The following is a 25,725-nucleotide window of genomic DNA, read 5'->3' on the forward strand; positions in this document are numbered from 1 at the left end:
TATTTTCTATATTATTGCCAAAGTCCTCCCATGACTTTTGTTTAGCTAGTTTTACACAGTGTTTAGCATTCTTGCATTTGTCTCTATATTCTCTAAGAGTACTAGCTGACTTATTTGACAGGATCTTTTGATATGCTTTCTTCCTTTCCTTCAGTGCCTCTTTAACTTCCTGTGTCCACCAGAGAGTTCTGATTTTTTTTATCCTTACAGACAACCTCACCACATGCTTCTCTGGCAGAATCAATCAATGTTTTCTTCAGAGTTTGCCACTGAATCTCCAAGGTTTGATTCCTGTTCTCAAACTCTTTCATTTTTTCTTCAATAATCTTTGTGTATTTTAGTCTACAGTTCATATCTGAGAGCTGCTCAACTTTTATTCACTTTAAAACTTTCTTACATGTTATTCTTTTCAATATGAAATTCAATTTTATCCTGCTCAAGACTAAATAGTGATCACTTCCAATTTCAAATCCTCTGTACACTCTGGTGTCCTGCACCAGGGAGAAAACATCACTGAGGAAAGAGTGCCATAAAAAGAGTTAGAGATGATAAAGGTGACATGAAAACAGGAGAAAAAGATATCCTTGAAGTATGGAGTAATTACTTTGAAAAAACTGCTAAATGAAACAAGCAGTGATCAACAATAACATAGTCATATCAACAATAACATAGTCAATGAGACTTTTCTTATTCCTAGCCTCTTCTCTCCATGTAAATTTGTGCACATTTTTATGTTGGAACATGGTGTTAGTAATAACCAGTCCATGTCCTGAGCAGAAATCCAACAGATATTTGCCATTATTATTAGCTTTGCTCTTTTCTCCAAATTTTCCCAAAATATTTTTGTCTGTACCAAGTTTACCAAAATATATCTGTACCAAGTTTTCGGTTTTGGAATGATTTGGGATAAGACCTAATGGATTATCTCAACCAAATCAATAGTTTCCACCATACCATTAAATTCACATTAAATTCACATATCCATTAAATTCACATTAGAAATTGAAAAAGATGGAAAACTGCCATTCCTAGACATCCTAATAAAGAAACAAGCCAATAATAGTATCAACCTATCAGTGTATAGAAAACCTACAAATACTGAACGTTACCTCCATTTCAACTCTTCACATCATATATCCCAGAAACTTAGCATTATCCATTTGCTCAAGAAAAAAGCTATACAGTACACAACAGACCAAGATGACCTACAAACGAAATTAACTACGATATCCAGAGAGCTATATTTAAATGGTTATCCAAAAAGACTCAGCAACAAGATTCTCTTTACTGATATACCACAAAGACAACGTGATGACGTCCAATACATCAGTACTATTACTATTCCATTTGTCAGCAGCATTTCCAAAAAATTGGCTAACCTTCTAAAACCACATAATATCAGAGTAGCATTCAAGCCAGTCAACACTATTCGGAAATTTTTAAGATCACCAAAAAACCCTCATCCATTCTACAAGTACTCTGGAGTATATAATATACCTTGCTCATGTGGTATTTAGTTATGTAGGTCAGACCTCTAGAAACTTCGAAATGAGAAAGAAAGAACACATAGGGTATGTCAGAAACAACAGACAAGATATTTCAGGCCTTTCTTGCCACTTTGCTTCTACCAACCATCTCATTGAGTGGGATAAGAGCCTTATGCCCTATATAGAAGAAAACTACCATCCAAGAACCTTCAAGGAAGCAGCTACAGTCACCCGCACAACTGAAAACCTAAACAAGAATCAAGGTCTAACCTTACCAGAAATTTGGAAAACTTTAATCAGATCATTAAACATCAAAGAAATGAACTTTTATGCCAATTACATCATGAGTCATAACAAATAAATCACATTCCTGAGACAAGCGCATTGTCTCGCACAATACTAATTTTTGTATGAATTAGAACCATCAGTTATAACCTAGTCTGTTACCTTCATATAGCTTACTAATTTGTATTCCCTGAAGATGCCGATAGAAAAATTGGCGAAACATGTAGGATGATAAATTAAAAGCCACTTGACTAACATTATAAAAAAGTGTAATAGTTTATATAAATGAAACTTTTGTTTTGTGTGTGTGTGTTCTCATTAAGTGAATTTATATACATTTTCATTTTGCCACATGGTATTAGTAATGACTAGGTGTCAATCAGAAATAAAAGCATCTAACCAACCAATCAGAACCCAAATTAAGTGATGATAACATTTGAGAGGGGAGAGAGACACGTTGAGGTAATAGATAATATCAGAATAACAAGGGTAAAATTAAATGAACTGTCAGAATGGCTTGATAATTCAACTTAAAACAGTTGGGAAACACTGTCCTTCTAAATAAAATATTATTTATTTATAAATTATCTTCAATATATATTCCAAATGTGAACAGTCAAAACAAATATTTACCTCTTGATATCTCCATGTACCAAAGGCTTACCCTGTGTGGTATGCAAATAACTTAGCCCTTTTGCTGTGCCTTCTGCTATTTTACTTCGCTGTGACCAAGTCAAAGGAGGATTATTATTCTGTTCAAAATTTATTACATTGTTTAACACACAAGTAATAATCTCCGAACTGCTTAGACTTCTAAGAAAACTGATTACTTTTACAAATTTTTACTAACAACTAATTTATTATTCATATAATTCTGATCAAAATAATTATATGAAGCGAATCACTTATACACATAAGTGGACTTAAATGCTGGATAGATTTATTAGATTTAATGATTCCAATATTTTGTTCATTACATGCACATTGTCAGAGTCCTATATAAATGCAGCATGTAGACAGGCAACACAAAGGAAGTGGAAATTAGTAATGAGCATGACATCCATTAAATCTGCTATAATAACTTTAGATAATATATTATTATTACAATGGGTGTCTCCATGGAATCAGAAGACTCATTGCAGGAGATCCTATATTGACACACTAGCCATTACTCACACAATACCTACTCCTTAAACTCATTCACAAATTAAGCTACTTATTTTTTAGAATTTTTATATTGAAAGTTAAGTAATTGGGCTACTTTTGGTCTGAATTTTATACAGTGAAAATAATTAATTTGGGCTATTTTTAGCAGAATCCACTACTTTTATAAGCTCTATCTGCTACTTAACGCCTATCTAACAACCCTGATTTGCAGTTTACATCTAGCCCATGGTATTGTGTGACGCACTTCATCGATAATCGTGTAGCACTGTAGTCCATTACAATGAGTGAAAAAAGAAAGTGTCATCAATATTCAAGTGAATATTTAAATTATGGAGTTATTCCATTTATAAAATAATGAGCAGTTACCAATGTGCTTAATATATGAAAAAACTTTCTCAAATGAAGGAATGATTGAGCATTTAAGAACAAAGCATCCAAATAAAGCAAAAAAGGATGTAGAATACTTTTGCAAATTAAAGACTAAATTTAAAAATCGTTCTCGACTTAAAGGGTTGGTTGCAAAACAAAGTGACCAATGAGAGAAGGGACACTTATTGTGTCTTACAAACTTTCAAAATTAATTGCCAAATATGGAAAGTCATATACTACTGGTGAAACTCTCATCTTATTGGCTACAAATGAAGTTTTAGATACAATGATTGGCCCAAGTAAAAGTAATATGACATCATTAATTCCTCTCAGCAATAGTTCAGTATCAACAAAAATTGACAAAATGGTCAAGGACAATGGAAAAAACTTTGGGATGATTTAAAAACCATAGAAATTTCTTTGCAACTCGATGAGACAAAGACAACTTTACGTGACAATGAAGCTTTGTTAATCGCCTATGTGCATTTTAAATGCTAATGAAGAAATTATTGAAGAGTTTCTATTTGCTGAACAACTGAAAACTGACACAAAAGGTTCTACAATTTTCAAGATTGTTAAAGACTTTTTTTAATGCTAAAAACATTCCTCTCACAATTATTGTGTGTGCAACTGATGGAGCACCAGCTATAATTGGTCGTCATTGTGGATTTATAGCACATTTAAAAGAAGCAGTTCCAAATATCTTCACTATATTCTTCATAGACAGACTTAGCTGCAAAACATCTTAGCAGTAGACTACATAAAACATAAAAGCAGTAGACTACATAAAACTTTGGAAGATGTTATTAAAGCAGCAAATAAAATAGAAGCCCAGTCATTGAATACTTGTATTTTTCGGTAACTTTGCCATGAAAACAAAGAAGAATTTAACTGGTAATTAGTTTACGGAATTAACAATGCATATAAAGTATATTAATTAAAGGTAACTTTAATGAATAACTTCTATATTTCGGCAATGTCACATTGCCATCTTCAGGAACATAAAGATATGGTATGTGCACTCAGGAACTAACACAAAGCAAATGAGGAAGAAAGCAAGAAACTAATATTGTTCCTAAAGTCCTAATGGTGCCCTCTTGCAGGCTAATTTGGTAGTCTTGGCAGTTGGGCTGAAGTTCTCATAATGAAAGTCTCCCAAATTTGGGGCAGTTTCATGCACCCAAATTTGTTGAGGTTAGGAACGTTTTTTAGAGCTGCTGAAGATTCTTTGAATAATCTTTCGTATTTAAACTTGCTGCGATGAATTATTTTTGTTTTCTTCCAACGAATTTTATGGTGGGTATTCAAGGCATGGTCTGCCAGCCCAGAGCAGCTGTACTGGTGAAACCGGATGTAGTCTTGGTGTTCTGAAATCCGGATATTTGTTGTTCTGCCTGTTTGGCCAAAGTAGGACAATTTGCAGCTGCAAGGGACCTGGTATACACCAGGTAGGTCTAGGGGAAGTGGTTGGTCTTTGGTAGAGCGGATAAGGGATGCCAACTTTTTATATGGTCTGTGACAGGAAGTAAGGTCATATTTTTTGAGGATATTGGTTATTTTCTCAGAGGTGCCCTGGATGTAGGGGATGGTGATAGACTTAGTGTAATCTTTATTGTGGAGGGGGGAAGGGGGGTGGTGGTTTACAGGTTTTAGTATTTTTTTGGATTTTTTTGGGGTTATAGCCATTGGCTAAGAAAGTGTTGAGGATGTGGTTTAGTTCAATAGTCAGGGCCTTGTCATCTGAGCAGATTAAGTGTTTTTGACATCTCCTCCCTATTCACTAATGTCCCACTCAAAGAAACCCTTGAGCTCATCCAAGCCAAGTTTCCTCCCGATATCTCAGCCCTATTTCAGTTCACAATGAACTCAGGCTATTTCGTTTGGCAAGGAAAGTTCTACAAACAGATAGAGGGGACAGCCATGGGTTCACCACTTTCCCCACCCTTGGCCAACTTCTTTATGGAGACATTTGAAGAGAAAGCCTTAAACTCCGCCCCACAAAAACCCACTATTTGGCTTCGTTATGTGGATGATGTGTTTGCTATTTGGCCACATGGCTCAGACACACTCCACTCCTTCCTAGCACACTTAAACAACCAACACCCCAGAGTCCAGTTCACCTTAGAAAAAGAGGAAAACAACACCCTCCCCTTCCTAGACACTTTAATCACCTGCCAGCTTGATGGATCTTTGGTTTTCTCTGTTTACAGAAAACCCACCCACACTGGCAGATACATTCACCAGCAATCCCCCCCCCCCCTCACAACAATATGGGGTGATAAAAACACTATATAACAGGACAAAATTAATCTGCTCAGATGACAAGGCCCTGACTATTGAACTAAACCACATCCTCAACACTTTCTTAGCCAATGGCTATAACCCCAAAAAAATCCAAAAAATACTAAAACCTGTAAACCACAACCCCCCCTCTCCCCCCCTCCACAATAAAGATTACACCAAGTCTATCACCATCCCCTACATCCAGGGCACCTCTGAGAAAATAACCAATATCCTCAAAAAATATGACCTTACTTCCTGTCACAGACCATATAAAAAGTTGGCATCCCTTATCCGCTCTACCAAAGACCAACCACTTCCCCTAGACCTACCTGGTGTATACCAGGTCCCTTGCAGCTGCAAATTGTCCTACTTTGGCCAAACAGGCAGAACAACAAATATCAGGATTTCAGAACACCAAGACTACATCCGGTTTCACCAGTACAGCCGCTCTGGGCTGGCAGACCATGCCTTGGATACCCACCATAAAATTCGTGGAAGAAAACAAAAATAATTCATCGCAGCAAGTTTAAATACGAAAGATTATTCAAAGAATCTTCAGCAGCTCTAAAAAACGTTCCTAACCTCAACAAATTTGGGTGCATGAAACTGCCCCAAATTTGGGAGACTTTCATTATGAGAACTTCAGCCCAACTGCCAAGACTACCAAATTAGCCTGCAAGAAGGCACCATCAGGACTTTAGGAACAATATTAGTTTCTTGCTTTCCTCCTCATTTGCTTTGTGTTAGTTCCTGAGTGCACATACCATATCTTTATGTTCCTGAAGATGGCAATGTGACATTGCCGAAATATAGAAGTTATTCATTAAAGTTACCTTTAATTAATATAATTTATATGCATTGTTAATTCCGTAAACTAATTACCAGTTATGTCTAACCAACGTATAAGTCTTACTACCAGAATAAAGAAGAATTTAATTTGAGTGTCTTTCGCTTCACACTGAAGTTAGATGGCTCTCAAATGGAAACTGTCTGTGATGCCTTAATGATCTCTATGATACTGATTTGGAATGTCTTAATTCATGTGATGAGACCATATGTAATGTTCTATAAAAGGAAAAGGTTGATATCGCATATCTTTCTGATATTTTCACCAAAGTAAATGAAGTTAACATCAAATTGCAGAGAAGCAATATGAATCTTATTAAAGCAAAGTATAAATGCTTTTATCAGCAAATTGACATTCTATCAGCAGAGCATTGCAAGACAAGATTTTCTGCAGTTCCCAAGAGTACAAATAATTGATGATGATTTAATATTAGATACAGATTTGGATTGTTATTGTTCCCATCTTCTGACACTGAAAGAAGACTTGATGATCAGATTCAAAGACTCCGATGAGCTTAAAATACCCGATTGGGTCATAAATTTATTTATTTATGATGCCATTTCTGCTCATCCAAATTTGTGTGAAGAATTTATTGACTTAATTTTATTGAAATAAAATTACTGCTCATTGCTTTTCCTCCTTGTCGAGAAAGAATTCAGTGTCCTGTTGCAATTGTTATTTAAGCAGAGAAATAGATTTTGCAAATAAGTGAACGAGGAGACTTGAGACTTCGTTTGTCGAAAATTGAACCTGATATTGTAAAAATTAACAGGATCACATCAGGCTCAGGGTAGCCTTTAATGATTGGCTTATTAAATACAGTAAGTTTACATCTTTTTTGATTAAAAATTAATTTGCATCAAAGTCATTAATTTTTAATTAACTATCAGTTCAAATATGTTCCTGGTAATTTAGGCTTGCCTAATAATATTATAATTATCTTATTGAGTCATTAACCTAGTGTAAAATTGAGTAGGGGATGCCAGGCCATACAAATAGTTGAAAGGGGGCACCAGACAAAAACAAGGTCAAGAACCACTGCACTAAAGAGTCCAAAACATTAGCGCAGTGTACATCAGCAATATACCACGCTTCATTTTTAATCATTTGATTGATCAGCATACATCCCAAATAGAAATACTGACATCTCTTTTACAGGTTGGTACAGTATTTGCAAGAAAATAATTTCTTAATTTATAATAATCACAGTTTCAGTTTTATTATCAAAAAATTATAAATTACCTGATATAATTATCTTGGAAAGAAAGAATGATTCAAATTAAAAAAAAAAAAAGTGCAGATATGTTATGTTACATATTACTCAGAATGTTACTAGATATTTCAGATTATAATTTATTTTCAAAACTGTTCACGTGACAACTGAAAACTTAAATCACTTATACATTTTTAGTGTAAAATAGTAGTTAATGTACAGCTACTTTAAAAATGCCACATATGAAACTACTAGTAAATGTATTTCTTTTCAACTGTACAGTGATTTCTTCTTTGTACTGCAAGGGAATATCAAATAATAAAAATATGCAGTATGTTCTTTTTGGTTGAGTGATTATTTCAGAACAAAACGTTATTTACAATGTTCTTTCTTTCTGTCTTTTAAAATCAAGTGCAGTAGTGTTGCCAAATGAACATCAGAAATAATTATAAGAATGACATTACTAACTGATACTACTTAAATGGGAATAGATATGAAGCTAATGGCATAGGTGGGGAGAGGAAGGATGGCTGACAGACACATGTTTGGAGCAGGGCATCTAAAACTACCATAAAGATTCTTAATATTGTCCAGATTTGGTTGATACATGATCTCTCCCCTCACTGACTCACTTCAAACATGATCTCACAGAGATTGGTTTCAGCTCTTTCATTTCTGCAGGTACTTTCATGGATACTGTTCCAATGAGCTGGACTCCATCATCTGTTACTGAAGATAAAGATGTTCTGGCTTTCTCTCTCTTGGGAGTACTTCAATAATCCTTCAAATTATTTTGAAGGATGATTAAATGAAGTACACAGTGACAAATCAGTGTAACAAAATGCTCAAGAGAAATGCAATTAGGAAGGAAAGCTTGATTAAACTTGATATCAAAATCAGGGATTCAATTTAGCTGTTTGTTGCAGATGATGTCATATTAAACAAATCTGTAGTTACGTTTTTATTTGTGAAAGTAGGATTCTTTAACTAAATTGAGTAAGTGCTGTAACAAATTTGATATAAAAAATCAGCAATGAAACTGAAAATATGCAGAAAAAATACAATTACAAATAATCCAGTTCCCACTGTTATACCAAATTGTTGTTTCGCATATTGTGACAAACTGTTTTTGTGCTCTGAAGATGCTGGATATAATATCAGCAAATAAGTTAATAAATATTATTTTCTTATTATTCTGTGTTGTCATCAATATTGTCAAAATAAATAACTGTTAGTAGGACAATCACAAACAGCCATGCCCTTGGTGGGATTTGAATCCACAGCCTCTTGGCTGGACATTTAAAGAGGTATGGTAGGTGTTGTTTGTATAAAGGTTAGTGTGGGTCTTCTGTGATGAGTCTTCTGACTCCACGGAGAATGATACCCATATAAAATAATCACAGGAAACAGAACAAAGGAAATTGTACGCTGATAATAAAACACAAAGGACTGACAGGAATTATACAATAAAGCACACAAAATGATAACATGAAAAAAAAGTGCAAATATAGGAAACACAAAGAAGTAAAAAAGCATGAAATTATAAACATCTAGAATTAATGTTTAAATTTTGAAATGTTACGTTAGTTTAAATTGAAGTCCCTTGTGTGAAATTAGTTTGTCAATTGGTTTGTTTTCAATAGTTCATGCTGGCAATGAACACCATGAAAATTATCAGCATTAGTAAAATATTAATAACTAAAAGTGACATCAAGAACAGAATGGATAGATAGCATTAATCCAGGTAGTAAAAACACATGTAATGCTTAAACTGGCTCCTCTGGCAATCAAGGATGAATTTGGGCTGCTAGAAGAAGCTACAGGAATCAGAACCAATATAATTTTTCATACTTTGTTTTAAATGGTGTTTTAGTATATACAACCACAGAATCTTCTGTATGTATACATAGTATAACTCTGATGAATGTCTGAAATCATGCTTAAGTTTGTCACATGGTATCAAAATGAAATAAACTTTACATCCAAACCACTCACTGAAAATAAATAGATAATATTCTGCTCAGATGCAGCAATATTGGTAGGCTGTGGCTAATTACTGAATAGCCTGCAACCATTCTATCTCTTATTTTTTGCTAACAATTTTAAAATAATGCTTACTTTAGAAAACAGGTGGTCTTCTAGAGATCCATTGGGCATAAATTGATAAACTAAACAAGGCTCAAGTCCATCTAAGCAAATACCATAAAGTGGAAGAATGTGATCGAAACGGCAGCTAGGAAGGTCAAAAGAATAAAATAAATAAAATGGATACGATGACAAATATCATTTAGTGTAATCATGATAACAGAATATTATATTCAACAGATTAGTGATTATTACATTTATTCAAAGTACAAAAGTTCTTTTCTAATTTTCGTTTTAAATTCAAGGAATCAGTAGAAACATTAGCATATAACAATTCTATATTTTTTAGCATAAGTATCCTTAACTCATAATAATAAATGAAATTAAATGTTAGTTCAATCTGTTATTTTGTCATCAGAACAACATAAGATGGGAGGGAGAGAGAGAGTGAGTGTGTGTGTGTGTGTGTGTGTGTGTGTGTGTGTGTGTGTGTGTGTGTGTGTGTGTGTGTGTGTGTGTGTGTGTGTGTGTGTGCGTGCGTGCGTACAGGGAAAGAATACAAAGGAAGTGGAAATGTTTACACTCAGAGTCTAAGCTAAACTAAGTATCCACTGACAGCCCTTACCTCAAGTCTCTCCAAAATAATGAAGAAAGTCATTAATCATCATCTTCTCCACTACCCAGATGCTTACCAGTTAATCAATGACCACCAGTATAGATTCTGTCACTCTAGAAAAACAGCAGGTTTCTCAACCTCCATCACTCACATCTCGGCAAGTGTCATGGAAATGTTTGGAGGTCTTGCTATTTCCATAGCATTTAACTGTTTCTGGCATTGCAGCTTACTCTGTAAATTACCATCCTTCAGTTTATTCTCCACAATCTTTAATAGCATAGCCAGCTTCCATGCTTTGAGCTTCTCCACATGCAGAATGCTTCAGAGTTCTACTCTACTGCCCATCTGCTTTTCTCTTATACTTAAATGACCTTCTCTCATGAATCAATAATATCAGCCATAGTTTTATTGATGATAGTGCACTTCATTCATTCGGCTAATCAGACCAACAATGCAGTGAAAAAAAAAAAAAAAAAAAAAACCCAAGCTTCAAAATTGTCCACAATCAGTGACTTAAAACCCTAATCTTCATACTATTTTCTGATGGGGCAAGGATAATCTGATTACTTTCAAGGTTATCAAAAATGCTTGCAAATGACCTATTTTAGTAAATATGCAAATCACAGACAAGATCAGAGTTCTCTCCATGAATTAACATTTGCTACCAGCCTTTCTTGGCATAAATACATTATATCGCCATACATATGGTTTCCTCAGCTTCTAAAAAAACTAGGCAATTATTTTCACTCAAGATGCTACTTTTTACCATTCAGACAGATAATTCTACACAAATCCCAAATCCACCAAACGTTTAGAATACTGTTCACATGTTTGGGGCAGGGCACCTAAAACTACCATAAAGATTCTTAATATTGTACACAGGAGGGAGAGTTGGCTGATACATGATCCCCCCCTCACTGACTCACTTCAAATATGATCTCATAGAGAACTGTAGAATTGAAAGAGTGAAACCGATCTCATAGAGATCGGTTTCACCTCTTTCATTTCCATATGTACTTTCATGGATACTGTTCCAATGATCTGGACTCCATCATGCCACTGCTTTCCACTGGCCTTGTTACTGAAAATAAAGCTATTCTTTCTCTCTCTCAGGGGTACTTCCATAATCCTTCAAATTAGCTTGAAGGATGACTAAATGAAATACACAGTGACAAATTAGTGTAACAAAATGCTCAAGAGGAATGCAATTAGGAAGGAAAGCTTGATTAAACTTGATATCAAAATCAGAGATTCAATTTAGCTGTTTGTTGCAGATGACACAGTATATTAAACAAATCTGTAGACATCTAAGTTTTTATTTGTGAAAGTAGGATTCTTTAAGTAATTGAATAAGTTCTGCAACAAATTTGATATAAACATCAGCAATGAAACAATGAAGGAACATAAGTGGGAACATGGCAAAATTAACTGCATTCTTAATGGAGAAACTATAAAACTATCAAACTATATCAGCTATTTAGGCATAATTTTTAATAAAGATGTCAAATTAAATTTAGGAATAGATAATAGAATAAACAAAGCTGGTATGGTGGGAAGTCAGCTGAATAAATTTAAGAAATAAGAAAGAAATTAAACAAAATACTAAACTAGCATTACAAAACCAGCATTCTAACCATTATCTTATAGATCTTAGTATTCCTCTGGATCCTTTTCTACCCTCCTGACAAAGAAAACTTGTTTTACCAACCTTTACTCTCCTATTCTGTTTAAGACACCATATGACCTGAGATTACATCAGGTAACGCATACCTGAATGTAATGATGTTAGGTTCTTTTCTAATACTCTCATTTTTAATATATGATTTAGGAAGATCTTGCCTGTTTTTATCTTCTTTGTTTCAGCGATGCTAATTATGTCCATGTGGTACTTTTCCAGTTCTTCTGCAAGCTTGATTTCCTTTCCATTAATACTCCTAACGTGGGTGGTTGCTATCTTTAGTTCTGGGTTTGTTGTTGTTGTTCTTCTAGATGGTAAAGCTTGAATCTGTTCCAGTAGCTGATGCCCTGGTTCCTTAATGAAAACACTAGGGATCCTGTTTAACTGGGCAATGCCCAAGCTGGTTTGAAATCTCATCATGTTGCACCATCATATTATTTGTAGTTAAAGCCAATACAACGGGTCAGCTAAGTCCCAAATTCCTAGTCCATCCTCATTCATTCAGTACCCAGTAGAGACCTAGTAATAAGGTGCACCATGAGAAAGTGAGAATTGGACATTAGGTCAGAAGCCCAGTTGATTCTCCACATTCCTTAAAGGTGATGTGGAAGTCTCCTCCAATTATCTGGCTTTGATCTTTAAGTGACCCAATTCTAGAAATCTTTGGAGTTTAATATATGTTAAAGGATTACATAAAAGAAGAAAGAACTTCAGACAAATCGTTTGAAAATGTTGAAGCTAGACAGCTAACAGAATGCACTATAGGTCTTAAAGGAAACATTTTTTTCCTTCTGAATTTTCAGAAGTCTATATAGTCCAGAAGTTTTAGAATAATGAATCCTAACCTTTATTATTCTTTCCTCATCCCAAGATAATATTTTAAATAAAAGCTTATTTGGTTTATTTGCAATTGTCTAGGATATCTGGAGATATTAGTATGCGGAATAATCATTTAATATAATGTTAAGCTTCTTGAAATTATTGTTTTTATAATGATATTATTATTATATTTAAGAGGCAAAAGAATCAAAATCATCTTTACATAAATTAGGCTAAGGATATATATACAACGGTGGTCTGAAAAGTTCTCGGCCTAACAATGAAAAAACAAATTTATAATTTCAAAATTACTTTTATTTTTTAACATAATCTCCCTTAAGACTAATACATTTATTCTGGCAATGCTCCAGCACCATTATCCCATCTCTGTAGTGGTTCTCAGTAAGATCTGCAAAATACCCCTCCACAGCTGCAATCACCTCTTGATTTGAAGAAAAATGCTGCCCTGCGAGGAAGAGTTTTAGTTTTGGGAAGAGAGACAAGTCAGAGGGAGCCAAATCTGGGGAAGAGAGTAGATATTCCAGCAATTCATAGTGCAGATCCCTCAATTTTCCCATTGTCAAAACATCTTTGTGGGCAGGTGCATTGTCCTGATGAAAGATGATTTTTTTCTTCTGCAAACCGGGTCTTTTCTCACAAATTTTTTCATCAAGTCTGGTTAAAAGATCAGAATAATATTCCCCAGTTATTGTTCTACCCTTTTCAAGATAATTAATAAACGAAATGCCTAATTAATAAACCGATGCCATGACCTTTCCTGCTGATGAAATCAACTTTGTCTTCTTTGGTGCTGAACAACCGGCTTCTGTCCACTGTTTTGACTGCTGTTTTGATTCTGATGTGTACTGGTGAATCCAAGTCTTATCCATAGTAATAAATCGAAGCACAAAATCAGTTTTATTCTTGTTAAAATGCTTCGAGCACTGTTTAGAGATTTTCATGCGAGTGCGTTTTTGATTTGCTATGAGCAAGCGGGGCACCCATCTTGCACAAAACTTTTTCATTTGCAATTCTTCATGCAAAATATATCCTACACATTCTTTTGAAATGCCTATAGTCTCAGCAATTTCACACACTTTGACTTGCCAGTCATCCAACACCATATCGTGCACTTCATCAATGATATCTGGTGTTGTTACACTTTTTTGGATATCCTTCATGTGGATCATCTTCAAGGCTGGTACGGCCCCGTTTAAACTCGGCAGCCCATTGCTTAATTGCCGAAAATGAAGAAGAGTGCCCATAAACTTTTATGAAATTCGAATGAATTTCTTTTGCCATTAAACCTTCTTTTACAAAGAATTTTATAACTGTACGATACTCACTTTTATCCATTTCAAGGGATACAGACAAGACATTTGCTTCAGACAGCTGTATGAAACAAACTACTTGATAGAATGACTTACAATTTCACATGGATGCTTATGACAGATGTAGCAACTTAGAAAAAAAAAATATCTTGCAATCTATGATCGAGGCCGAGATCCTTTCAGACCACCCTCATATAACTCGTATGTGCAGTTTCAAACCAGATTCTACTTGCAGTAGGATAAGGAACATTACAAACCTCATATCAAATATTATATTTTATGTTTAATTTAATTAAACATAAAATCCTGTCATGGAAGTTATGTTTAATTAAACATGAGGTCCAGACAAGAATCTAATCTCATGTACTTAATTGTCAATTTGAGATACAAACAGTTTTATAAATGCTTCCAGAGGCATGTTAAATATATATAATTGTGAGAAATTCCTCAAGATAAGGAAATTATAATTTTTAGGAATTTTATATAACTACCAAGACTTCCTACAATGTATGCTCACAGAGATATTCTAGATAGGACGCTAGAATTTAAATCTATTCAGTTCCACTTTACGATGTCGGCAAGCTTATGTGTAAGTTACAATTTACCATGTATCCTTGAAAATGTCAATAATTGCTGATATGAAATACTAAAGGCAATAAACTTTGTTTAATTCATCCCATGTGCCATTTTCATTCCACTAAACAGTCAACATGAGTTTTAACCAGACAAAGCATAAATTCAAGCTTACTGAAAATTCATGGTTAGAGGTACATCCTTCAGTGCATCTACATACTTTCATTTGAGTACCTACCTAATCAAATGAAAGATTTAGGAATGTATTTTAATTGGGGCATATAAGGAACACAACTCTGACAATAAGTTAATCCTGTTAAGTATTTTCCTCGGTAGAATTATTACACTTTACAAGGGAGTGTTCAATTTTGAATGAATAAAAGTCATTAGGAATTTATTCAGTCACAATTTAACAAGTTAAACCCTAAAAGGATATGCTTGTATCCTAGTATATATTATATATATCTTGGCAAATATAGGATACAGTGATTAAGAAGAAAAATTGTGAATATTTCAGTGTAAAAGAATTTCTACTAGATTGTATATTTGATAGTGAAGTTTGGTAAATTTTATACTTGTTAAGATTGATACACAAAGAATTGCTGTATAAATTGCATTCAACACAGTGAGAACACAAGGTCATAGTACAAGGGCAAACCATCGGATTAAGAAGTTGCCCCAAACGGTCTTGCGTGCATACGGCACGTGAAGACCTAAGCTGTTCGGAGAAGATGCTACGGAAGCAAGACCCATGTGTACAAATAAAACGTGACGGGTGAACGATTCAGGTTACAGAGAGTACTGGTAGGGGGTTGGTATAAAAGAGTTAGGACCCCCCCCCCCCCGCATGAGGCTTTTTGGGTGGTTTTCTCTTCTCGATCATCTGGACATGTAGTTCACAGGGAGTTCTGCTCTCACTCCCGGGTAGAAGCAGCCGGAGATGCCGCATAGTAGTTGAAAAGGTTGTGGGTCTCAAGCCCTATGATGAAAGGATAGACGTTTTACACAGATAGTAGACAAATTATGGGAAAGTTCAGCGACTCAGTAGCATGCTAGGCAAATGCAGAATCACCGTTCGCCAAGAATGGTCTTGACATAGGCTCGATATACTAGCAACGTGTGGACCAACCAACGATCGCAGGAATCCCAGCCATAAAACCGACGGAAAGGAAATAGTTAAAAGAAAAAGAATCAGGAATCGAAGCGACAAGTATAAAAGATCATCAAGTACGGTAATGTAACCTTTTTGTCAAGTAATGTGTGTGAGGAAGAGAAATTAACTGTAATTTAAGAATTAAGGCTCTGATTAGAATAAGACAGGACTATAGTGCTTTGATAACAGTTAAACAAAGGGAAAAGGACTGATAATTATGTCTTAAGAGGTATCGAAGTGTCTTTATTTGAGTAATTTAGTCAAAGTCTGAAGTTTCATTTTTTTGTTTTATGATCTAAGAATGCTAGATTATGATTATTTTAGAGAAGTGTTTCTATGATATTCATATTTGTTGAAAGTGTATGTAAGTTATTTTATTTAACATTCTAATAGTAATGACAACAATTTACACTGTATGACAACAAATATAATGAATAAACCTTTTGCTATTTTTAATTTGATTGCCTGTGTCTAAGAATCCGATGCACCACTCATAAATTATTCAAATCTAAGCAGGAGGGAATAAACGTATTTGTTGAAATATCGTTATTTTAATTAAAACATCTTATTAAAATCTCCCTTTAAATCCTACTTTATTTCACTTAAACTTTCCTTCTTTACCTTGTTATACATCTGATTTATGGCCGCAAATAATAAAGTTCACGTGTGCAAAACTTACAGAACAAAGAAATCGCCTCTGGCTGGAGCCAATCTCTTTGTCTGATCTACTGGTGTTTATTCTCAACTGAATTTGGAAAATTTATTTAGTTTACAGCTGTGCCACCAAATTCGTGGGTGGGAGTTGAATCTCCCTCCGAAAAATAACACACAGTAAACCACACGGAAATTTTCTCTCTTAATTCTAAGTAAATCTAGCAACTTAAATTTTCTGTTATGCAGTCGTGACAATATCTACCTTAAGGCTCACAGATTCAAATTAGTCAGTAATGCATTGGAAATAGAAATCAGGCAAATTATTTAAACAAGAAAACAGTTTATTTAACATCAATGAAATGTACAATGGGTCGATTTTAAGTACTAAGTAAATTAGCTTCTATGCTTCAAATCACAACTAATGACTACGTTTACAATTTAGTTCCTTATCATAATCAATTCTAATAAGACCATGTGTCTATAATTTTCTCTCGTTAAACTTGGTAATAATCAGATCAAATTTTTACATAACATTCTGCAGGTTTAGGCAATAGTTATAACATTAAATACATGATGTTTCACCTAAAATTTTAGCCAGACCTTTTCTCACATATAACAAAATACTTCAAATATCAGCATAAAGCCTAAAATCCTCAAGTATCACTACAAAACAAGTCCCTTAATTAAATCACCATCACAATCTTCTTATTTCTAGCTAAACAAAGGAAAGATCTTACTTTGAACAGATGTCTGGTCTTTTCTGAATGATCCCTGAAATCACTTCCTTCTATTCCTGTTTGACTTTAGCATTGAACTGGGATACCTTTTTTTTTCTGGGGCTTGTGAGATCCTTCTTAATTATCAGTGGACATCAGGAACTCTTCGCATGAAAACTCAGCATCTAGTTTCTTCTAAACGACTTATCTTAGTCGGGTCAGTCCCTCGGCAATTTTCTATCTGGAATGCAGGTCTCCGATGGCGATTACAAATTATCTCCCACGATGTTAGCAAAACTCCACTGCCGTAGCGTACATCATAACTTCAGGTCGGAACCCCATGTGACCTCAAAACTTCTCGTTGACCCGGGGATGGATGAACTCGAACTGCCCTGCCAGGAACCAAACTGAATCGTCGCACTGAACTCTCTTTCTCGCCATCGCAACCCGCTATTTATCTGGCTCCCACGACTTTGGGGTTCGCTTACGTCATTGCCTTGGTACTTTGGTACTTTGGTGGTCTGCATCCACCACCCTTTCCAGTCGTTGCGTTCAGACAGGAAACCCCATGCACTGTTGACCCTAGAGGTTGCAGTTGTTAATACCTTAATCTGTCTGGAATTACCGGTGACTAAGAGGTTTCTTTAGACACAATTAATCTTACATTGTGTTTTCTGTCCTATTACAAAACTCTTTGAGGTGACAATATTCAATAATATACAAAAAATATTATTTCCAAATTAAAAATATGAAAATTTCTCTATTTACCCACAAGTATTTTTTTGTGAATTTTGCTTACCAGTAAAATCGGTATACAAGAGGTTTTTGAATAAAGTACCTTGAATACACGGTTTTACGGGAGGCAACAATACAGCAACTATGCTCATTGTGGCCAAGAAGGTGGGGTTAAACATAACTAGAAAGTGCACTTCTTAATATACCGAAAGGTATATACTTCCTAGATTATAGATGGCATGCTCTCTGTTATAGCAGATAATCAACTACTCTCAACACAAAAAGCATACTCATGAAGTTGCTTCACATACACACCATTGTTTGTTCATGTTTGTATAAAATGAAGGAAGGCAAAGTGGTTCCTTTGCATAAAGAGCCACCAAAATATTGGAAAAGTTGGTTAAGGACAGAACTCAAGAATGGGTGGATCAGAATATGATACTCTATAGGGACCAACATGGTTTTGTTAAAGGTCGATCGTGCCTAAGCAATTTATTAACTTTTTATAATAGAATGACATCTGAGTTGGACAAGGGGAATGAGATACAGTGATACTGCTAAGGCTTTTGACAGGATATCCCATGGAATACTGTTGCACAAATTAGAGCAGATGGGGGATGGATACTAAACTGGTGATATGGATGTAGAGATACCAGAAACTAGTGTATGGATGAGGCAGGTGACCAGTGGTGTGCCTCAGGGCTCTGTGCTTGGGCCGTTATTGTTTATTTTGTACATAAATGATATAGGAAATGGCTTGAAGGGAGATATTCAGTTTTTTGCTGAAGATGCAAAGTTGGGTAGCACAATAAAAAATCAAGCTGATGTTGAGAGTTTGCAGGATGATTTAAATAAGCTGGCAAAATGGGAAAAAGGTAATGGATGTCAGTTCAATGTGGAAAAGTGTCAAGTTATGCATTTTGGGATTAAAAGATTACCAGCTGTGTACCACATTGATGGAACGGTACTCCAAGAGATTGATGAGGCTAGGGACTTGGGAGTGTTGGTGGACAGGGAGATGAAGTTCAGAGGGCACATTGCTAGGGTGTCCAAGATTGCATATAGGATTATTTGGTTATTGAAGGACGCACTAACATCCAGAGATAAAGAGGTTATTATTCACCTTTATAAGGCATTGATATTTCCACATTTGGATTACTGTGCTCAAGTCTGGTCACCTGGATTCCTTGGAGATGAGGAGGTTGTGGAGAGTGACTAAGTTGGTGGTGAGTGATGTAAAAAAATGATCCCTACATTGATATATTGAGAGCTTGTGGATTGCAGAGGTTGGTTGATAGGCAGAGAAGAGGGGTTAGGATAGAAACATTTAAATTACTAAAAGGTTTTTGTAAGATTGATGCAGGGGAAATATTTCAGCTGTGTGATAGTGATGGAAGAACAAGAGGTCATCCCTGGAAATTAAGGAAAAATGTGGTTAACAAGGGTGTGAGAACTAGATTTTTTGCTTGGAGGGTGGTGAACGAGTGGAATGCATTGCCTGACTCAGTTGTGAGTTCTTTGTCTATAAATGAATTCAAGAAGAGGTATTGAGGCTGTTTCGATAGTTTGGGTCTTCCGTGATGAGTCTACTGACTCCATGGAGATGCCTATAATAATAATAATAAAATATACAAAAAAAAAGACTAATTTCTTGCTAATTATAATATTCTACTGAGCTTAGTAAAAAACACTTTCCACACAACTCTCTCTCTCTCTTTGTTATGGAATCAGATGAGCACTTTTTGATGTTAATTTAAAAGATTATATATAATTCATACTGATACATTTCTCAAATACATATTGCTATACTCCACTTTCAGCATAATTTATTTAACACAAAATTAGTGGGGAAAGGGTAGGAAAAAGAAGATTGAATGAAGTCCGAATTAATATTTTAAATGCAGATGAGAACTTACGAGTACAATATCCGAAGCTCATTCAAAGACTGTTTCAGACTTACTTCTTCTTGCTTTGAAGGGTTGTCTTGCCTTTGTCGCTAGGAGAAAGTTGAAAAGTAAGAGTCCTTAGAATATATTACAATAAAAATCTCAGAAACATGAATATGATTTACAGGTAGTACATGTACATTTAAGATTGAAAGATACTAAGCATTTCATTTAGTAGTTTTCTCACCTTGTATTCAAGTGCAAAATTTAAATAAAAGAATTTATTGGACCAAAATAACTGATAAAATTTAACAACTAAATAATTAATACACACACACAGAATGTAATTTCCAATATCTTCTGGCTTAAGATTTTTAGATCAAATTTTTATTATAAATATAATAAAAATATAATCACTGAAGAAGCATACAACTCCCTCTAGCAAACTTATTTCACTTGTTCACCACACAGCATGAAAAAAGACCTAAACATCTTTCATGTGTGCACATCTGTGCTCAGCTTCCAGGAATTATCCTTAGTACTCTCTTCACCTGCCATGGTGGAGAGAGAACTAATGATTCACTCTATTTATATAATAATCCTCTTCCACTCTGTATTTATCATATTCCCCCCCCCCACCGCATCTCTTTTTCTGCCAAAGATTCTCTCAAATTCACAATTTGTCCTTTTATACCATATTCCATAGACATCCAGAAAACAAGACAGGAGCAGTTATCTATTCAAAACAACTTAGCTATGATTTTTATGGTATGCAGAAAACAACTATAACGATTAATACTTATTTTCTGCATACAATAAAAATCATAGCCAAGTTGTTTTGAATAGATAACTAGAAATTCGAAAATCAAGAACTAATTATGTGAATATACAACATACATTAAAATGAATAAAGAATATTTACTCTATTACAAAACGATGAAGAAAGAATAAGCAGATAATGACCTAAGAAAAATAAAAAAACAATCTAGAACATTACACAAAATATAAGAATTGCTAAAATAGAGAGAAAGAAAAATAATATTTAACTATACTAATATTAACTAACCAATAAAAATTTTTTTTTCTACAAAACAAGTATCATGATGAACAAACAATTCATCATGGGGAAAACTCATCAGGAGGAAAATTAATCAAAAGGAAAAATCATCGCAGGAGGGGAAATTTATCGCAGGGAAAAATCATCGCAGAAAAAATTCACTGAAAGCGTTATTCACTAGAAAATTGAAGTCAGTTTGGTTTAACATGTGTTATGTAAAGGTGTGTGATATTTGATAATAAGTTGTATCTGAGAGATACCGCGAACTCCAATGTCAATATAATATTGGTTTAGTTTTTTTTATTTGTTTCTTTTTTTTTTTTTTTTCAATAATTTCTAGATTGTATCTGAAAATAAATAAACCATCGTGTATTATATTTGTAGCGGTTTTTTTTTCCAAGTTTTATCGCATTTCAGCACATACTAGTAATGAATGTATCTCTCAGATACATGCGACCTAAGCTGCAATTTTTTTGATTGCGACTTCTGCAGGGTTAAAGAAGGTACTAACATACTTATCCATAGTTGAAATACTGTACTTATGTGAATATAACTTGCACCATGCCTGATTTTACTTTTCGAAAAAAGAAATGAAAAAGTTTTGCACATAAAAAAAAAGTCTCGCACATGAAAAAAAAGCTTAAACACGTGCACATTGGGGCGATAGTAACTGTTCCCACGATAATCAACATGCCTTCCCCAATAGCCACTATATTGCAGAGGCAAGAAAAACAATTACTTTTATTATGTCAGTGAATAAGAAAGGAGCAGTCTGTGTAATATATTTCTCAACAAATAGTGTAATTAGAGACAACTTGGATAAAAACGACACTAATGAATGAATCACATGTCCCCTCATACAGAAACTATGCTGTATAGACTTAAGCAAAACCATATGGCAAACACAGTATCTAACTAAAAACTATTGTTATTAATTAGATGCGAGTTCGCAAAGCAGCAATGAAATTCAACTGAACATGTTAAATCTAAGAAATGTATATATAGTGAATGTTGTTATGGCATTTTCACATATGGAATTCGGTTGAAGAGAGTTAGCATTGCAACTCAATTGGCGGCTTGCTTTTATCTTTCGATTGTGCGATCTTTTGTTAATACCACACCAATCATATGCACTTCTTAATAACCTGTCATTGCTGTGTGTTTCGCATTAGGCTTAATTACTGTAAAGAGAGAAAAGTCAAAAAACAGAAAAATGTTCCGGGTCTGGTGCATAAAAAAGTTCCGGGGCCCAGACAGCCCTGGCTGAATTTAACCACTGGTTCCTAGAGTATAAAAGCTGCTGTTTCACTACTATGTTAAAGCTGCTACTGTGAATATATTCCTGCTTAGATATTTGAAAGTGAAGTTCTGCTCTGGAAGTTTCAAATTAAACAGTTTTACATCACGTGTTCTCAGAAGTCCGATCCCCCGACATTTTTTTCTTTTGGTAAGTGTTTAAAAGTTCGACGTTTAAGAACCAATTTATAAATTAATTACAATTATTGCACAATGCCTCTGGAATTTATTTTAAGCGAGAAGATAGCGTAAATTGAGTGATAATGGTCATTTATTTATAAAATGACAAAGAAAATGAGGAAAAGATTTTTTGGAAATGTGATCAGTTTCAAAAAATGCATTGCCATGCGTGTATTCATACAGCTGGCGACAACATTATCAAATGAATTAACCAACATAATCATGCTAGTAACATGGCATGGGTTGAAGCAGCAAAGCTACTTAATGAGATTAAAGATCGAGCCTATACAACTAACGATGGAACTCATCGAATTATCACGGAAGCATACACAAAAATATCTCCTGCCATCATCGGCCAAATGCCAAGCAATGCTTCTGCAAAGAAGTCTATTCGAGGAACCTGAAATCAAGCAGCACAGTTACCACCAAATCCAAATTTGTTAAATAATTTAATTATTCTGCCTATATATAAAATCACCTATGGAAATGAAGAGTTCCTTTTGCATGACAGCAACGATGACTGCAACAGATTGCTGATATTTTCTACTAAGCAAAATCTACAATTATTGTTGCAATCGACAACATGGCATGCAGATGGCACTTTTAAAACTACTCCACCTCTTTTTGAGCAGCTGTACACAATTCATGGCATTATAAACGATAACATGATTCCTGCTGATTCCGAATTTGCAATAAAAATGCGCATGATATCGGCAATTGCTTTTGTGCCATCTACAAATGTTCTAAGTGCTTTTGGAGTGTTATGTGAAAATAATGACTATCCTGCTAATAATAATCGTATGATGATACACAGCCATTAGTCCCCTTTACGGGGAGGTACGGCACCATCTCAGTCCCCCCAAATTTTATCTGGGCTCTGGAACAGGCATAGCTGACGAATCAGACCTATGGCTGGGTCAGTATTCCTGACTGTAATCCGTGTGTGTTCACTGGACTGGTTTGCCTGCTTGCGGGATGAAAATCCCCAGGTAAACTGGTGGGAAAAAACCCTGCTGTCCACGCCCAAGACCGGCTAATTTCACTATGGCTGAGGAAGATCCTTAAGCTCCTCGGGTCGTCAATGGGAATTGAACCTAGGACACTCCTTCCCCAGGCATATGGTTGTGAAGCGCATAGCCACTAGGCTAACCGCACAGACGGCTATCCTGCAGAAGCTCAATCTGTTCTGCACTACGTAGAAGACACCTGGATTGGCAAACCTGATCGTCGATCACTTCGTCATCCACCTCGCTTTCCCCATGCTTCTCTGGAAGGGTTACCAAAGACAAACAACTCATGCAAAGGATGATATCATGCATTCAGCAAACTAACTGGTACTTCTCATCCAACAATATGGAAGTTTCTAAAAATTTTGAAGGATGAGCAACATTTCAATGAGGGGGAAAATAGAGCAATATATAGCTGGCACCCAACCTCCTCCTTATAAGAAACGCTATCTAGATACTGCAAAAAGACTTCAGCTCATCGTTAGTGATTATGAAAATCGTGAACTCTTGATGACTTAAGAGGAGTTGCACATAATTTTTTATTTTGAAAACTTTGCGGCTGTGCATTCATCTTTTTTGTTTAATTTTTTTCCATACTGCTCAATTTTGAATAGTATGAAATAAAAACTGTTCCTTTTCAGGACTACAAATATTGATAGAGAGAGAGATGCTTGATTGTTCCGATTCCAGTTCTTCTTGCTTCCTGTACTTCCTTCAATTCTAACTGCTGACTTACAACTCAAATAAAGACTAAGTATTGCTTGATATAATGCCCCATTGACACCATATAACTGCAGCGTATTGAATAGCTTCTCTCTTGGCACCTTGTCATATGCCTTTTCCAAATCGACAAAACTTAAATACAGATCTTTGTTATATTCCCATGCTTTCTCGACTATTTGTCGTAAAGTGAAGATCTGATCCTGACAGCCTCTATTCGGCCTGAATCCAGCTTGTTCTTCACCAAGCTTTTCTTCCACAATTCTTCTCAACCGTTTCTCAAGTATACTTGCATAGATCTTGCCAGGAACACTCAGTAGGGAAATACCTCTGTAATTCTCACATTCAGTTTTATTTCCCTTTTTATATATGGGTACTATGAGAGCTCTACTCCAATCATCGGGAATTCGTCCCTCTGTCCAGGCTTTCTGAACTATGCAGTGCAGCCACTGTAAGACTCTTATACCACCATACTTCAGCATTTCTGGTCGAATATCATCTACTCCTGCTGCCTTTCCACATTTCAAGCCTTTGATGGCTTTTTCTACTTCAAGTATGGATATGTATTCCTGACTGCATGCCTGGTCAGTGTTTTTTACCACTGTGCTGTCATCACTGCTTGTTTCATTTAGCAGTTTTTCAAAGTAATTACTCCATACTTCAAGGATATCTTTTTCTCCTGTTTTCATTTCACCTTTATCATCTCTAATTCCTTTTACAGCACTCTTTCCTCCATTCCTAAGCTTCTTCAACAACCTCCAGAATATTTTGCCACCTTCTTGATATTTATTTTCTATATTCTTGCCAAAGTCCTCCCATGACTTTTGTTTAGCTAGTTTTACACACTGTTTAGCTTTCTTACATTTGTCTCTGTATTCTGTAAGAGTAAAAGCTGACTTATTTGCCAGGAACTTTTGATATGCTTTCTTCTTTTCCTTCACTGCCTCTTTAACTTCCTGTGTCCACCAGGGAGTTCTGATTTTTTTATCTTTGCACACAACCTCACCACATGCCTCTCTGGCAGAATCAATCAATGTTTCCTTCAGAGTTTGCCACTGAATCTAAAAGGTTTGATTCCTGTTCTCAAACTCTTTCATTTTCTTTTCAATAATATTTCTGTATTTTAGTCTACAGTTTACATCTGAGAGCTGCTCAACTTTTATTCGCTTTAAAACTTTCTTACATGTTATTCTTTTCAATATGAAATTCAATTTTATCCTGCTCAAGACTAAATAGTAAAATAATAAATTTATCTTTTACTAAATAGTAAAAGATAAATTTTTAAGTTGTTTTAATAACAACAGAATAATAATTGCTCCTTCGAAGTGGCTAATAGTACAATTTTGAAGGAATAAAATAAAAACAGAACATCACGACGCTTGTTTTAACATGTTTTAGAGGATAACAAACAGTTCAAATAATTTTAATTTTCACTAATAGATTTCATGTTATCTTTTCATGTATAACACCATTTACGGTGTTCTTTTACCCACTAAAAATAAGTCTCAATTATCCAACTAACTGTAATTATTACAGTTAGTTGGATATAACTATTCTCCCTAATATTC

The 25,725-nt window shown here is 34.9% G+C and overlaps 1 protein-coding gene across 2 annotated transcripts in view; it reads right to left on the minus strand.

Annotated features, from left to right (window-relative positions):
• LOC150100727 (uncharacterized) overlaps positions 1 to 25,725 on the minus strand; it is a 208,755-nt gene that overhangs the window by 70,770 nt on the left and 112,260 nt on the right. For both annotated transcript variants that reach the window (XM_090401664.1, XM_090401663.1), the window contains exons 7-9: positions 19,928 to 20,007; positions 9,770 to 9,884; positions 2,406 to 2,524 (exon numbers count right to left, since the gene is read on the minus strand). In XM_090401664.1, coding sequence (XP_090257790.1) covers positions 2,406 to 2,524; positions 9,770 to 9,884; positions 19,928 to 20,007 — 314 coding nt within the window. The remainder of the gene's footprint in view (positions 1 to 2,405; positions 2,525 to 9,769; positions 9,885 to 19,927; positions 20,008 to 25,725) is intronic.

The sequence above is a fragment of the Typopeltis vanoorti genome, chromosome 12 (genome assembly GCF_054136105.1).
Source record: "Typopeltis vanoorti isolate ZY-2024b chromosome 12, IOZ_Tvanoo_1.0, whole genome shotgun sequence".
Classification (NCBI taxonomy): domain Eukaryota; kingdom Metazoa; phylum Arthropoda; class Arachnida; order Uropygi; family Thelyphonidae; genus Typopeltis; species Typopeltis vanoorti.